The 14,098-nt window shown below is 40.4% G+C and overlaps 1 protein-coding gene across 3 annotated transcripts in view; it reads left to right on the top strand.

The window, feature by feature from the left end:
• The window catches only part of LOC144672673 (Golgi reassembly-stacking protein 2-like), a 45,003-nt gene extending 40,846 nt beyond the window's left edge, over positions 1–4,157 (top strand). For 2 of the 3 annotated variants that reach the window (XM_078534558.1, XM_078534557.1), the window contains one exon: positions 1,332–4,157. In XM_078534558.1, the coding sequence (XP_078390684.1) occupies positions 1,332–1,543 (212 nt within the window). In that variant the 3' untranslated portion in view covers positions 1,544–4,157. The remainder of the gene's footprint in view (positions 1–1,331) is intronic. The other variant, XM_078534559.1, reaches the window with a different exon arrangement.
• Positions 4,158–14,098: the final 9,941 nt, after the last annotated feature.

Below are 14,098 nucleotides of genomic sequence, written 5' to 3'. Positions count from 1 at the left end.
TCTGCTCAGTCCTAAATGATCATCCTCTTATACTTAGACTGTGCTCCCATGTTCTAGGTCCCCCAGCCAGGAAGAACAATCTCTTAGATGATTATGAAGGGGTTTGACAAGAAAGATACTATGTTTCAATAAGTTCACATCTCGTTCTTCTTAACCCCAGACAATATAGGCCCAATTTACTCAGTCTGTCATCATAGAACAACCCTCCCATCCCAGGGACCAATCTAGTGAGCCTTTGCTGTATCACCTCCAATGCAAGTATATCCTTCCTTTAAATATGGAGACCAAAATTGCATGCAGATTCCAGGTATGGTCTCCCCAAAGCCCTATGCAGTTGTAGCAAGACTTCTTTATTCTTGTACTCTAATCCCCTTGCCGTTCGTCTTCCTAATTGCTTGCTGTAACTGCATGCTAACTTTGTGTTCCTTGTGCGAGTGCGCCCCTGAACATCAACATTTACAGGTTTCACACCTTTTAAAAAAAAAATATATATATATTCTGCTTTTCTATTCTTATGACCAAAGTGAATAAATCCTCACTTCCCCTCATTGTACTCTGTCATCTGTCGCCTTGTTGCCTATTGACTTAACCTGTCTGTCTCTCTTTGCAGCCTCTTTTTTGTGTCCTCCTCGCAGCTTGCATTCCCACCTAACTTCAATTCTTTCAAATTACTGTTCCACCCCCAATTCCCCTTTTCCCTCAATCCTGGAAAATCTGTCCCTGCCTTCCCATAACTCAGTTTGAATCCCCCCCCCCAAATCAGATTTATGCCCCTACTACAGCACCAGGACAGTGCTAACCAGGGTCATAAACCCAAGTTCTCATTGCCTTTGGCCACAATGTATTGCCCATTCTTGTCAATGCCTGCAGTGAGGTCAAGGTTGATCACCTTGTCCTGCTCCAAGATCTCTTTCCATTGCTCACCTCGGTAAGATTGCCTTCATTTGCCCTGAGTCTTGTCTATCCAATCGCAGTCAGAACATCTCCAGTTAATGATCGTTCATCCCAACCCTGCTTGGTTCTTTCCTCCTAAAATTTCCTTCCTTGACTGTGTCCAGTTTTTGATAAACCCTCTGACTTGCTTGGGATATTTTTCTGTGTTAAAGATGCTGTATCATTGTATGTAGTAGTAACTTCACTCATTGTTTTGTGCACTTGAAGGGTTAATCCCTTGAAATAAGTGAAATGGTTCATTCCTATGCTAAAATCACAGAAGAATTTCAGACATATGCTAGTTGTGGAGAAAGCTGCACCTTCCACTGCTCTCTGCTGTGCAGGATTTAGCCTTAACTCTGTTGTTCTGATGTTTAACTTGGACTCTTCCTTTCCAGGTTCACTCTTGTCGACCACCAGCCCAGTCTCACATCTGGCCTTCTCGAACCTCCCTCATGCTGATCCTGCCATGACTCCTGTACTTCCATCCTTCTCTACGGTGCCACCATTTTGCCCCAGCCCCTCGACTACATCAGAAAGCATTACAGCACCTTTTCACTCTCAATGGAGTGAAGTCTCGGACCCTGCGCCTGCAGTAGCCCAGGAATAGTCTCCTGCTGGCAGCTGAGACAAAAAATTTGTCTTCCGCACTTGTTTTGATGAAACTGGCAGAAGGGTATGGTCTACTCAGACAGTGCTAATAAACTACAGAGGGATGCCTACCCCAAAACACTACTACTGCCAAGATTCTAACTGAGTAGAAGCAGCCCTATTTTACTAAAACAAAAGGCTTCCCAATTTAGCAATATGTATGTAGATGTCAGTCTGACTCTTAGCAGCATGACAATCATTAAGAAAAACCATTCCGGATAAACTAACAGAATTCTAAGCTGAACATAGAATTCCAGTGTATCAAGTTCCAACCCATTCATCCTTCCGCACAAGACCACTCCTCCCGTTCATCTTTTCAATACCTAGCGCGCACACAACATTCTAACTGTAGCACAGCTCGATCATCTTAGCATGTTATGGTTTCTTATTTTTAAAAAAAAAAGGTATTTTGAATAATAGTGTTTTAACATCAATATAGTGACCACTCCAGCATCATTTGCTGGGACTACGGGCTGATTAAAGTTTGAGGCATAGCAGTTTACAAAAGCATTCCTCAAAAGAAAATCCGTGTACTAATTCCCACTGTTTTGTCAAGTTGAGTAGTTTTATTTTTATCTGCCTAGTATAGATTCTGTTGCAGCATGAATGATTATTAAAGATGCTGAAATACAGGTTCTCCTTTTTGTCTTCTCAGTATGTTAGAACTCGTGGTCCATAACCTTGAACTGTTGTCATTGAGGCATTTTAACAAATAGGTTGTGTTTTATCAGTATTCGGCAGCAATCAGACGTCAGTATTGCAGAATGCCATTAACCATTTTACTTATCCTGGGAAGATACTATTGAAATACTGTATGTAGTTTGCTTATGATTTAATGTTAACCCATTTGCTGTTGACTTATGACAATATTATGATTTCGATTTATTTTCTTTTTTGTTCTCAGTACTGGACACTAGGCCCATTAAGTTGAAGATACCTGAGTAATTTGAGGAGAGGGGCGACTGGGGTAAAATTCCTCTGGTCGACAGAGAGGTTTCTTATTTCCCTACTTGGGTTGATTTTTCTGTAAAATGTCACCCCAAACGTTGATCACTAATCCAGTCTCTTAGTTAGGTAAGACCTTGTAAGGTTTATTAATAGTATTCCAATATTTTTCTTTTTTAACCTTAAATTCTGTTGTTTATATTGTCTTGCTGATTGGTACCCAAATTGATTATTATTGAAGCATCTTTAATTAAGCTCCAAAAGCGACCCCAACAATGATTTGAATTAGATTGCCTGAAAATTTGTATCACAATGGGTACACAAGTCAACAGTTGATCACTTTCCCTGGGCCACCTTCTGTGGACTTCTGCATGTTTATAAGCCACTGTGACATTGGAAGCATGTATCCACAAAGAGCACATGGTCTGATTCAATGTGAACATTGTGGCAGCTTTCTCCCTGCTTTGTCTTTCACTGTGATGATTAAGGCTGATCACGGGGCTGGAGTTGACATGCTTCAAAGGTAACTTCCAATCGAATGGCAAACTGAGTCACTTTTAATGCATTCCTTTTCATGATCCTCCTGCCTTTTGGGCGGAGCCCTGCTAATTAGGAATCTGTGTTTTGTGCGATAACCGTGAATGAGGGAAGCCATTTGACCCCCTTGTCTTTCTGGATGGACAAGTTACCCGACAGTCAATTCTTCATTTGTGAAAGTGGGAAGAAAATATTTGCCTGTTTGAATTATTAGACTGCTGCCGGTCAAGAGAAAATTGCCAAGAATTTTTTTCCCTCAAAGCACTCAATTCTTTCCCCTCTCCTCCTTCAATCTCCTTTCCCCAATGATCCTCTTCACTTACGCTGAGTTCGTTGTGCAGCTTTAATACTACCTACAGCAAAATTTGCAAGTTGCTTGTTAAAGCTGTGATAGAGGCTTATTGCTGTGAAGTCATAAAACTGAGTCCCAAATCATTTATCATGGTGTATAATCCACTGCCTTGCATGCAAGTGAATTATATGCTTTTTATTTTAAACATGGGGGCTGGTTGGGACTTTTGCATATAATGGACTCAATTGTACAAGAATTCTGAGAAAGACCAGATGGCTTGTAGAACTGGAATGATTCTCTTCGCTTGAGTGGCAGAAAGCATGAGTTGTAGACTCTTGCTTTCCTCATCCTTCGTTTTATATAAAGATACTGGACCAATTTTTTTTAAACTGAACTATACTGTGTTAAAGCCCTTCATGTGATTATTTTTTGTAAAATGAGATGCTAGCTGTTCCTAGGCATCCGGGTGTCATTATTGAGCATGAGTTGCCTGTTTCTGTATGCCCCAACTGTGTGCCATTGTGACTTGACAACGACTTGGTTATTATGGACATCACGCTCTAGTCCAAGTTACTGACTGCAATAACTTAGTAATATACAGTATAGATTTTAAAAGGCTATTGTATTTTTGGGAGCACTCAGATTGTAGTTCAATAGCATGGAAATTCAATGATTTTATACGTCTTAATGTCCTGTAATGTTTGTTTTATAAGAAAGTTTAATGTTTACTGTGAAATTTCACTTTACTGTAAATGTACAGTCCTTTTGCTTTGGAACCATCAATAAAGATGGCAATTACTGTCTCGTGTTGCTTTGGTTTTCTGTAATGAGGGTTTTCCTTTTCAGGCGTCTTGCATATTTGTGCCCTGGAGTGAAGCCAACTTCAAGTCTATTAAGGCGGGGTTTTATAACTGAACATATGTTTCACTGTAGTCTATTAATTGGTGAAGAATTATAATCTGAGATCCCAATTTGAGAAAGAGCATTGGACATCAAGCCCTCTGCTAAATTTTTAATCTCAACTTCACTAACTCCATTTGACTGATTTGAATGCAAATTGAATTTACAGCCTGCACTCATCCATCTTTAAACTACTATCTTCAAAAAATGGCCATTACTATAAAACTGCTCTAGATTAAGCAAGTTAGTGACCTCGAGCAATGCTCACTAGTTTTTAAGAGGCTCCAAGCAAAAACTCCAGAAAGTTGGTCTCTTTCTGGGACCTGAGGATTTTGTGCATACATGAAAAGTTCCTGTGTTATATATTATTTTTATTTATATGCTGTCTCTTGTGCCCTGTGTGTGCAATTTTTCACAGTATTGTATGGGTAATTATGAAACACTCCTGAAGATTTTTTCTTCTCACCTGGCATACAAACATATGAATTAGGAGCAGGAGAAGGCCACGACACCTCTTGCACATGCTCTGCCATTCAATAAGATCATGGCTGACCTGATTTTAAACTCCACTTCACATTCCTGCTGACTCCTGTTAACATTTCACCCGCTTGCTTATCAAGAATCTATCTCCCTCTGCCTTAAAGATATTCAAGGACTCTGCTTCAATCACCTTTTGAGGAAGAGAATTCCAAAGTTTCGCAACCCTCTGAGGGAAAATAAATTTCCTCATCTCTGTCCTAAATGTGTGGCCCTGTATTTTGAGAATGTGACCCCGAATTCTATATTCTCCCAAAAGAGGGAACATCCTCTCCACATCCACCCTGTCAAATCCCCTCAGAATCTTTTGTTTCAATCAAATTGCCTCTTCTAAACTCCAGCAGATACAAGCCCAGTCTGTCTAGCCTTTCCTCTTAAGACAACCCGCCCATTCCAGGTATTAGTCTACGAAGTCTTCCCTGAACTGCTTCTAATGCATTTAATCTTTCCTTAAATAAGGAGACCTGTATTGTACACAGTACTATATATGTGGTCTCACCAACACCCTGTATAACTGAAACATAGCCTCCCTACTCTTGTATTCAATTCCCCTCGTAATAAACGATGACATTCTATTTGCTTTGCTGTACTTGCATACTAACCTTTTGTGATTCATGCACTAGGACACCTGGATCCCTCTACATCTCCGAGCTCTGCAATCTCTCTCAGTTTAGATAATATGTCCCTTTTACTTGTCCTGCCAAAATGGACAACCTCACATTTTCTCATATGATACTCTGTTTGCCAGATCTTTGCCCACTCACCTAACCTATCCATATCCTTTTGCAGCCTCCTTGTGTCCTCTTCACAAATTACTTTCCTGCCTATCTTCGTGTCATCAGAAAGTTAGCAACCACACCATTAGTCCCTTCATCCAAATCATTTATATAAATTGTAAAGAGTTGAGGCCCCAGCACTGATCCCTGAGGCACCCACTCATCACACCCTGCCAACCAGAAAATGACCCATTTATGCCTACTGTTTCCTGTTCGCTAGCTAATCTTCTGTCCATGCTAATATGTTACCCCATAAACCTTGAGCTTTTATTTTTGATGAGGCACCTCATCGAATGCCTTCTGGAAATCTAAGTACAGTACATCCACCCCTTCCCCTTTATTCACAGCACATGTGACTTCTTCAGAGAACTCCAATAAGTTGGTTAAACATAATCTCCCTTTCACAAAACCATGTTGACTCTGCCTGATTACCTTCAATTTATCCAAGTGCCCTGCTATAACATCTTCATTAAGCTTCTAACATTTTCCCTATGACAGATGTTAAGCCAACTGGCCTATATTTCCTGCTTTCTGTCTCCTTCCCTTTTTGAATAAAGGAGTTACATTAGCTATTTTCCAATCTAGTGGAACCTTCCCTGAATCTAGTGCATTTTGGAAAATTAAACCAACTCATCAACTATCTCACGAGCCACTTAAAAGACCCTAGGATGAAATCCACCAGGACCTGGGGACTTGTCAACCCATAGTTCTGGCAATTTGCAAAGTAGCACTTCCTTGCTGATTGTAATTTTCTTGAGTTCCCCTCTCCCTTCCAATTCCGGATTTACAGCTATTTCTGGGATGTTACTTGCCTCCTCTATAATGAAGACTGATGCAAAATACCTATTCAATTCATCTGCCATCTCCTTATTTTCTATTATTAACTCCCCAGACTCACTTTCTATATGACCAGTGCTCACTTTGTTAACTCTTTTTTAAATATCTATAGAAACTCTTACTATCTGTCTTTATACTTATAGCTAGCTTTCTCTCTTACTCTGATTTTTCCCTTCTTATTAATCTTTGTCATTCTTTGCTGTTTTTATATTCTGTCCAATCATCTGACCTGCCACCCATCTTTGTACAATTATATGCTTTTTCTTTAAGTTTGATACTATCTTTGACTTTTTTAGTTAACCACAGATGATGGATCCTCCACCTTGGAATTTTTATTTCTCGTTGGAATGCATCTATTTTGTGTATTCTGAAATATCCCCTTAAATGTGTGTCACTAAACCTCTGTTGACCTACCTCTTAACCTAACTTGACAATTCACTTTTGCTAGCTCTGCTGTCATGCACTCAATTGCCCTGATTTTATGTTTAAAACACTAGCCTTAGACCCACTCTTTTCTCCCTCACACTGAATGTAAAATTCAATCATATTATGATCACTATCTGGGTAAGCAGAGAGGTCAAGTACGTAGGGAATTTCCAGAAAGATAGAGATGCAGGCCATTCTTACCATCCTAACTCATTGTTACTGGAAAAGGCCTATAATTTCACCAAATCATCATGCATTTTATTAAGCTGTTTTTCCTTGTAGTTAGCAGGGTGTGTGCTGTTTTTCACTGGGTTTTCTTAGAAACTGGCCTTTGTGAATGCCACAAACTTATGTTTGGGTAACATTTGCTATTGGAGCTGGCATCACAACCATCCTACTGACTCCAATATGAAAGCTGTGTTAAATAATTTCCATGTTTTTGGCCTCCCAAGTATTAGTCACTGTGGGTGAAGACCTTAAAATAAGTCTTAAATTTGCCTTTTGCCAGTTTGAATCTGTGTCCCTTTGTCTTGCTGGTATGGATTAACTAGTAGAAAAGTGCTTTGGGACATCCTGAGATCACGAAAGGTGCTATATAAATGCAAGTCTTTAATAATGTTTACCTTTCTGCATGTCTGAGCTTACCTTTTTTGAAACAATACATTCCTCATTCATACCTCTGAAGTTCCCTCTCTCTTACCTCTTTTGAAGGCCTGAATCTTTACTCCCAACTCCGGCCTCTGACTCCAAGGGCGGGATTTTCCACCCCTGTCCGCTGCCGGGATCGTCTGGCCCCGCCGGAAGTCGATGGATTTTTGGCTGGGCCGCTGAATCTCCTGTTTCGGAGTGATGGGGTCGGGAATTCACAGCCCAGGACTCAACCTCTTGGCCTCTTTGCATTGCTGCCGGAGCTGGAATAATTCCTTTGTTTCAGTGACTAGAACTGGACACAGTGGTCAAGGTGCTGTCTGACCAGATCAATGTAAATTCCCCACCTGGCTTTTTTTACCCTGCCTCTTAATCTGGATACATCAATTGGATGTCCACATTTTGACAGTGCCTGGAGTAAGCATGCTCAGGACTTGACGTTCATATTGAGTTTGATTCCCTTCATTTGTATCTGTTATAAAAATGACATAATTTAGCTTAAGTGGTTGGATGTTCCTGGATGCAGAGTACTCCAAATCTGCCCCTGCTGAATGTTCAGTTGAGAGTAGAATCACTGGCTCAGATTAATGTCGAATAACGTTGAGCCCTGTCAAATTTGTGACTGTCAGGGAGTACTTCATTGGAAGCTGGAATACTAAGCCAATCAAGTAAATCTTTTTTGGCTTGCCTGATCAGTTACATAAATAATGCCACTTTCTGTGCTCTTCAGTGTGGCTCTTACTGTGGCACAGAATTCATAGTTCAAATTAACTGTAAATTAGGGATGAAAGTGCCCTATATCATTACTATATGTTCTCATTTTTTAAATGTACATTTCTAAGCAAGGAAAGTATTCATTGTTGATCAATGTCCAGAGTGCATATAAATGTTGTTGGTTAATGGGAATTAATCCATAATGCATTACTAGGTGCAGTATAAGTGTAAAATGTGTACCATGTGCCCAGGATAATGTAGTAGAGACTCTCTCTTGCTTTTGTTTCTGACCTGCACTGTAACCAACTTTGCCAGGATCATATTTGATGAGAAACGTATGCCACTGCATATCGTTGAAGCTCAAAAATCAGGTGGTTTCTGAATGATGTGACCCCAGTTTTCAATCTGAGATTGTGCTGTAATTTCTATGTAATTCTATGCAGAGAAGGCCATTCGGCCCAACTGGTCCTTGCACTTCTGTGGAATTTATGCTCTACTTCAGCCTCCTCTTTCCCTTCTCCACCTCACCCCATCAACATATAGAATGGTGCAGCACAAACTGAGGCCATTTGGCCCATTGTGTCCTTGCTGGCCCTCTGCAACAGCAACGCCTCATCCCACTCCCCAGCTCTTTCCCCATCAAACTGCAAATGTTGTCCTATTCCGATAATAATCCAATTCTCTTTTGAAAGCCATGATTGAATCTGCCACCACCGCACTCTCAGGCAGTGCATTCCAGATCCTAACCAATTGCTGTCTAAAAAAATGTTTTTGTCGTCGCTTTTGGTTCTTTTGTCAATCACCTTAAATCGTGGCCTCTGGTTCTTGACCCTTCTGCAAATGGCAATAGTTTTTCCATATTTACTCTTGTCCAGACCTCTCATGATTTTGAACACCTCCATCAAATCTCCTCTTCACCTTCTCAAAGAGGAGCAGCCCTAGCTTTTCCAAACTATCCACATAAACTGAAGTCTCTCATCCCTAGAACTATTCTCTCAAATCTTTTCTACACTCTCTTTAATGGCTTCAGGTCCTTCCTAAAGTGTGGTACTGAAGAAGGTCCCCCCTCCAATCCTGCAACTACCACATAGGCCAGTTGAAGAGGAGAAGTTACAATCCCCGATCACACAGCGACCACAGAGACTCAGGTTTCCTTTAACCGGTTTTATTCAAGCATATGCAAGGGAGCCACAATCATTCCTAAGAATGAAGAGCCAGCTCCCAGATTGATTGCATTTCATTACTTTTGTACTTTTTCTTATAATACATTTGAGTACAGTAACCGACACACAGGTCCCATGTTAACACTATCCTATTGAGTACATAAACGTGATTTTGCTAACCAATTATTCTAAAGGATGTATACATAATTATATTATCCAAGCAAAATTAAAACACGCAAAGACCTGGCTTCTCACAACTCAAACCTGTTTGTGTTTCATCAAAGCCCCCTCTTTGTCATTTTATGTCCTCCCATATCTAAGCTAAAACCATCTGCCCCTTCCCTATGTGAGAGGGGAGTACACCTAATCTAACATATGTCCTTTCTTGTGTCTCTAGTCTGACTCTCAAGGCTATGCAATGTTCATCTGGTAATCGTCAACTCTTAATATGCTTAGCAGCCATGTCTGCCTGGAAATTTTAAGTGTTCTTCAGTAAATTCTTAGTGTTCTCTTTTAGCATTTTTAATTTTCCCCTAACAGGTACCCAGAATTGAACACGATTCCAGTTGAGGTTGAACATAAGAAATAGCAGCAGAAGTAGGCCATTTGGCACCTCGAGTCTGCTCTGCCATTGAACCAGTGCTTTATAAAGGCTCAGCATAACTTCCTTTTTAACTCTATGCCCTCATTTTTAAAGCCCAGGATCCTGTGTGCCTTTTCAAACTGCCCTGCCACCTTCACCGAGTTCACGTTTACCCTAGGTCCCTCTGCTCCTGCACCTTCTTTAGAAGTGTATCCTTCATATTGTCTCTCCATGTTGTTCCCATCAAAACTTAGCACTTCTCGACATTAAATTTCATCTGCCAAGCGTCTCCTTCCATCAGCCTGTCTCTCTGTCCTCTTGAAGCCTGTCACTATCCTCCTCGCCGTTCACAATACTTCCAAGTTTTGTGTCACCTGCAAATTTTGAATCTATGCCCTGTACATGCAAGTCTAGATTATTAATATAGGTCAGGAAAAGCAGTGGTTCTAATGCCAACCCTTGGGGAACCCCACTGTATACCTTCCTCCAGTCTGAAAAACAATCATTCACCATTCTGTTTCTTCTATTCCTTTCTCCCTCATGCATTTCTCTAACTTCTCCTTAAACGTATCAATGTGATTCACCTCAGCTGTTGCATGTGGTAATGAGTTCTACATCCTTACTGCTCTTTAGGTTGAAAAAAAAAACTCCTGAATGATTTATTGGTGAGCATCTTTTATTTATCGCCTCTAGATTTGGTCTCCCCCAACAAGTTAAAACATTTTCTCTGCATTTACCCTGTCAAACCCCTTCATAAGACCATAAGACGTAGGAGCAGAAGTAGGCCATTCGGCCCATCGAGTCTGCTCCGCCATTCAATGAGATCCTGGCTGATCTGATAATCCTCAACTCCACTTTCCTGCCTTTTTCCCATAACCTTTGATTCCCTTACTGATTAAAAACCTGTCTATCTCAGCCTTGAATATACTTATCGATGATCTCAAAGACCTCCATCAGGTCACCATGGTCACCTCTCAATCTTCTATTTTCTAGAGACGAGGGCTCCAGTCTGTTCAGTCTTCCCTGATGATTATAATTTCTGTTATGTTATGATGGTACCATAGTGGTAATGATACTGGACTAGTAATCTAGAGACCCAGGCTAATGCTGTGGGGACATGGGTTCAAATCCCACCATGGCAGCTGGTGGAATTTAAATTCAACTAATGAACAAAAATATGGAATTGAAAACTACTGTCAGTCAGGGTGACCATGAAGCTGTCATCAACCGTTGTTTAAAAACCCGCCTGATTCGCTAATACCTTTTGGGGAAGGAAACCTGCCGTCCTTACCTGTAACAAAAACAGAAAATACTGGAAAAACTCCGGTATAACAGCATCTGTGGAGAGAGAAACAGAGTTAACAATTCCAGTCCATATGTCCCTTCTTCAGAGCTGTCCTTACCTGGTCTGGCCTGCACATGACTCCAGACCCACATCAATGTGGTTGACTCTTAACTGCCCTCTGAAATGGCTGAGCAAGCCACTCAGTTCAAGGGCAATTAGGGATGGGCAACAGATGCTGGTCTTGCCAGTGACACCCACGTCCCATCAGAGAATATTTTAAAATTGACATCCCCTCCAGTGCCTCTATATCTTTTTTATATTATGGAGACCAGCACTATGTACACAACTTCAATTGTCATCTGACCAATGTTTCATAAGATTAACATATCTTTTTTGCTCTTTGTTTCTATCCCTTTAGAGACACTTTTTTTAAAGGCCTTATTAACCTGCATCTTTAACTTTGGTGCATCTGTATCCCCAGATTCCTTTGTTCCTCTACCCCATTTAGACCCCTATTTTGTGGCCTCCTTACATTTTGGTAGGAAAAATAACATACTCTATTCTAAAAGTATGCGTCTTGTTACAATATTTGCACAAATGTCACCCAATGGTGAATAAATATTGTATGTATGTGTGTATGTGGTTGTTTATTATCCTAATCCCTTTTTGGGACTGTCCCAGGTCATGTGTACTTCTCAGATGATCACTCTCAACTTTAGGATGTCTTTCTCAACCCTAAGTCACTGAATGGGTCTGAAGGAAAGAAACCAGCTGAAAATATTACTGTCCTCCAGATAGCCTTTTTAACAAGTTTCAGCCGGCTAGATTAAAATAACCCGGTGTTCTGAAGTATAATATTTTTCTGGTTTGTTGTAATGTAGGTTTATGGGTGTGAGTGTAGATAGTTCTGTCTGTGTGATTTAATTACATTTGGAGTCAGGTAGATTGCAAGCTTGGAATTATCAAAAGAAGCTAGGTGTAGAAATGTACTTGAAATGCTGATAAATAAACATGGATGCTGACTTAGCATGTAAGGCGTGAAGGGAATTTGCATTTTTAGATAAGTGAAGGGATTGTTTAGATTTCAAAGGGATGTTAGTCTGTTTACAGCTAGCCAGATAAGCAAGACTAAGGAACGTGTTTATTTTCCCCAAAGGTTACTGACAATATTGGCAACATGAAAGTTTTTATATTATGGGAAAGGTGCAATTCCAAAGACATATGGAACAATAGAATTTACATATTAAAGACAGAGAAATATATATAAAGGAGAATGAAAGGTTATGTGAGGAGAGAGCCACATAAGATCTGACAGGAGTGTGGGGAACAGCCCTGAAGAAGCCTCCAGCCATTTGTGCATAAGTCTGTTATGTCCAGTAACTGTAGTTGGAGAAAGCCTTTTGGAATTCCACTGTCAAGTGGGTAAGGTGTTAACTTATTGGTTTTGTTTTAAATCTATTTTGGACTGTTGCCTTAAAGGGGATGTGTAACTGGGAGTCAAGTTAATTAGGAATTTTAGGAGTTGTTATAGTAGTAAGTAATTGTAGTCTTATGTATGTGCTTGAAATTTTTTAATTTGTTAATAAATATTTTAATTTAATTTTTAAAATCTCCAAAGGTCTTGGACTCATTACCTCTGAATTCAGTCACATATCTTCTCATACTAAATACCAATTGCAAAACCACTGTGATAGGGTGACAAAGTTCCCCTTGTGGATTTGGTCCGCCTAGCACACATCATTTCCCATGTCATAACACTGGATATTATGAGGGTCTGGGAATCTCTCCTCAGTGATGTACCTCCCCACCAATGAGTGTATGGAGACAGGTTCATGAGTGAGCAATGCAAAAGACTATGTGAGACAATATTGTAATGTTCCGGTATTTTATAAACTTTCAGTCAATACTATATTTTTCAAAACTGAACAAAAGGCTGCATAAATATGGCTGTCCAAGGGGCAGCTGACTTTTGTTGATTGAAACCACTCCTCTGCCTTAAGAGGGAACAAAAGGAATCTCCCAAACTGACGTTGAGTTGATGACTTTTCCTGAAACTAATTCAAAATAGTCAGTTGAATGGGTCATACGAACACAGAGATATTGGCTGTCTCAAACTCTCAGGGTGTCAAACAACAACAAAGGATGTATAATCAACACCTTTTGTTTGAAAAAAGGACTTTGAACTTGTGGAAGCCACATGATGAGGAAGCTATGTTTGTGGTCTGCTTTAAATCAGTAGGATCTGCTTGCAGACAAAGAGAGAATTCCACAGAAAGCCATCAAACCTGCTGCAAGTCATCCAAGCAGCCAATAAACAGCAACGCGTTGAAAGTGAGAGAAGGATTCCCTCCAACCTGTTCCAAATTTGAGTTCACCTGAGAACCAACCTACTGGAAATCCTCTGCTTTACAAGACCTTCACTTCAACTAACGCATCAACTCATCTAAGAAATGACAGGCCTGCCACGAAAGAGACCGAGATAATAAGTTGTAACTGTATTGTTTTAGCTTCATAAGACCATAAGACATAGGAGCAGAAATTAGGCCATTCGGCCCTTCGAGTCTGCTCCGCCAATCAATCATGGTTGATAAGTTTCTCAACCCCATTCTCCCGCCTTCTCCCCGTAACCTTTGATCCCCTTACCAATCAAGAACCTATCTATCTCGGTCTTAAATACACTCAATGACCTGGCCTCCACAGCCTTCTGTGGCAATGAATTCCATAGATTCACCACTCTCTGGCTAAAGAAGTTTCTCCTCATCTCTGTTCTAAAAGGTCTTCCCTTTACTCTGAGGCTGTGCCCTCGGGTCCTAGTCTCTCCTACTAATGGAAACATCTTCCCCACATCCACTCTATCCAGGCCTTTCAATA

This window comes from Cetorhinus maximus, chromosome X, assembly GCF_964194155.1.
Source record: "Cetorhinus maximus chromosome X, sCetMax3.hap1.1, whole genome shotgun sequence".
NCBI classification, from domain to species: domain Eukaryota; kingdom Metazoa; phylum Chordata; class Chondrichthyes; order Lamniformes; family Cetorhinidae; genus Cetorhinus; species Cetorhinus maximus.
Note: the sequence above shows the minus strand (reverse complement) of the source record. Positions and strands in the feature narration are given on the sequence as shown.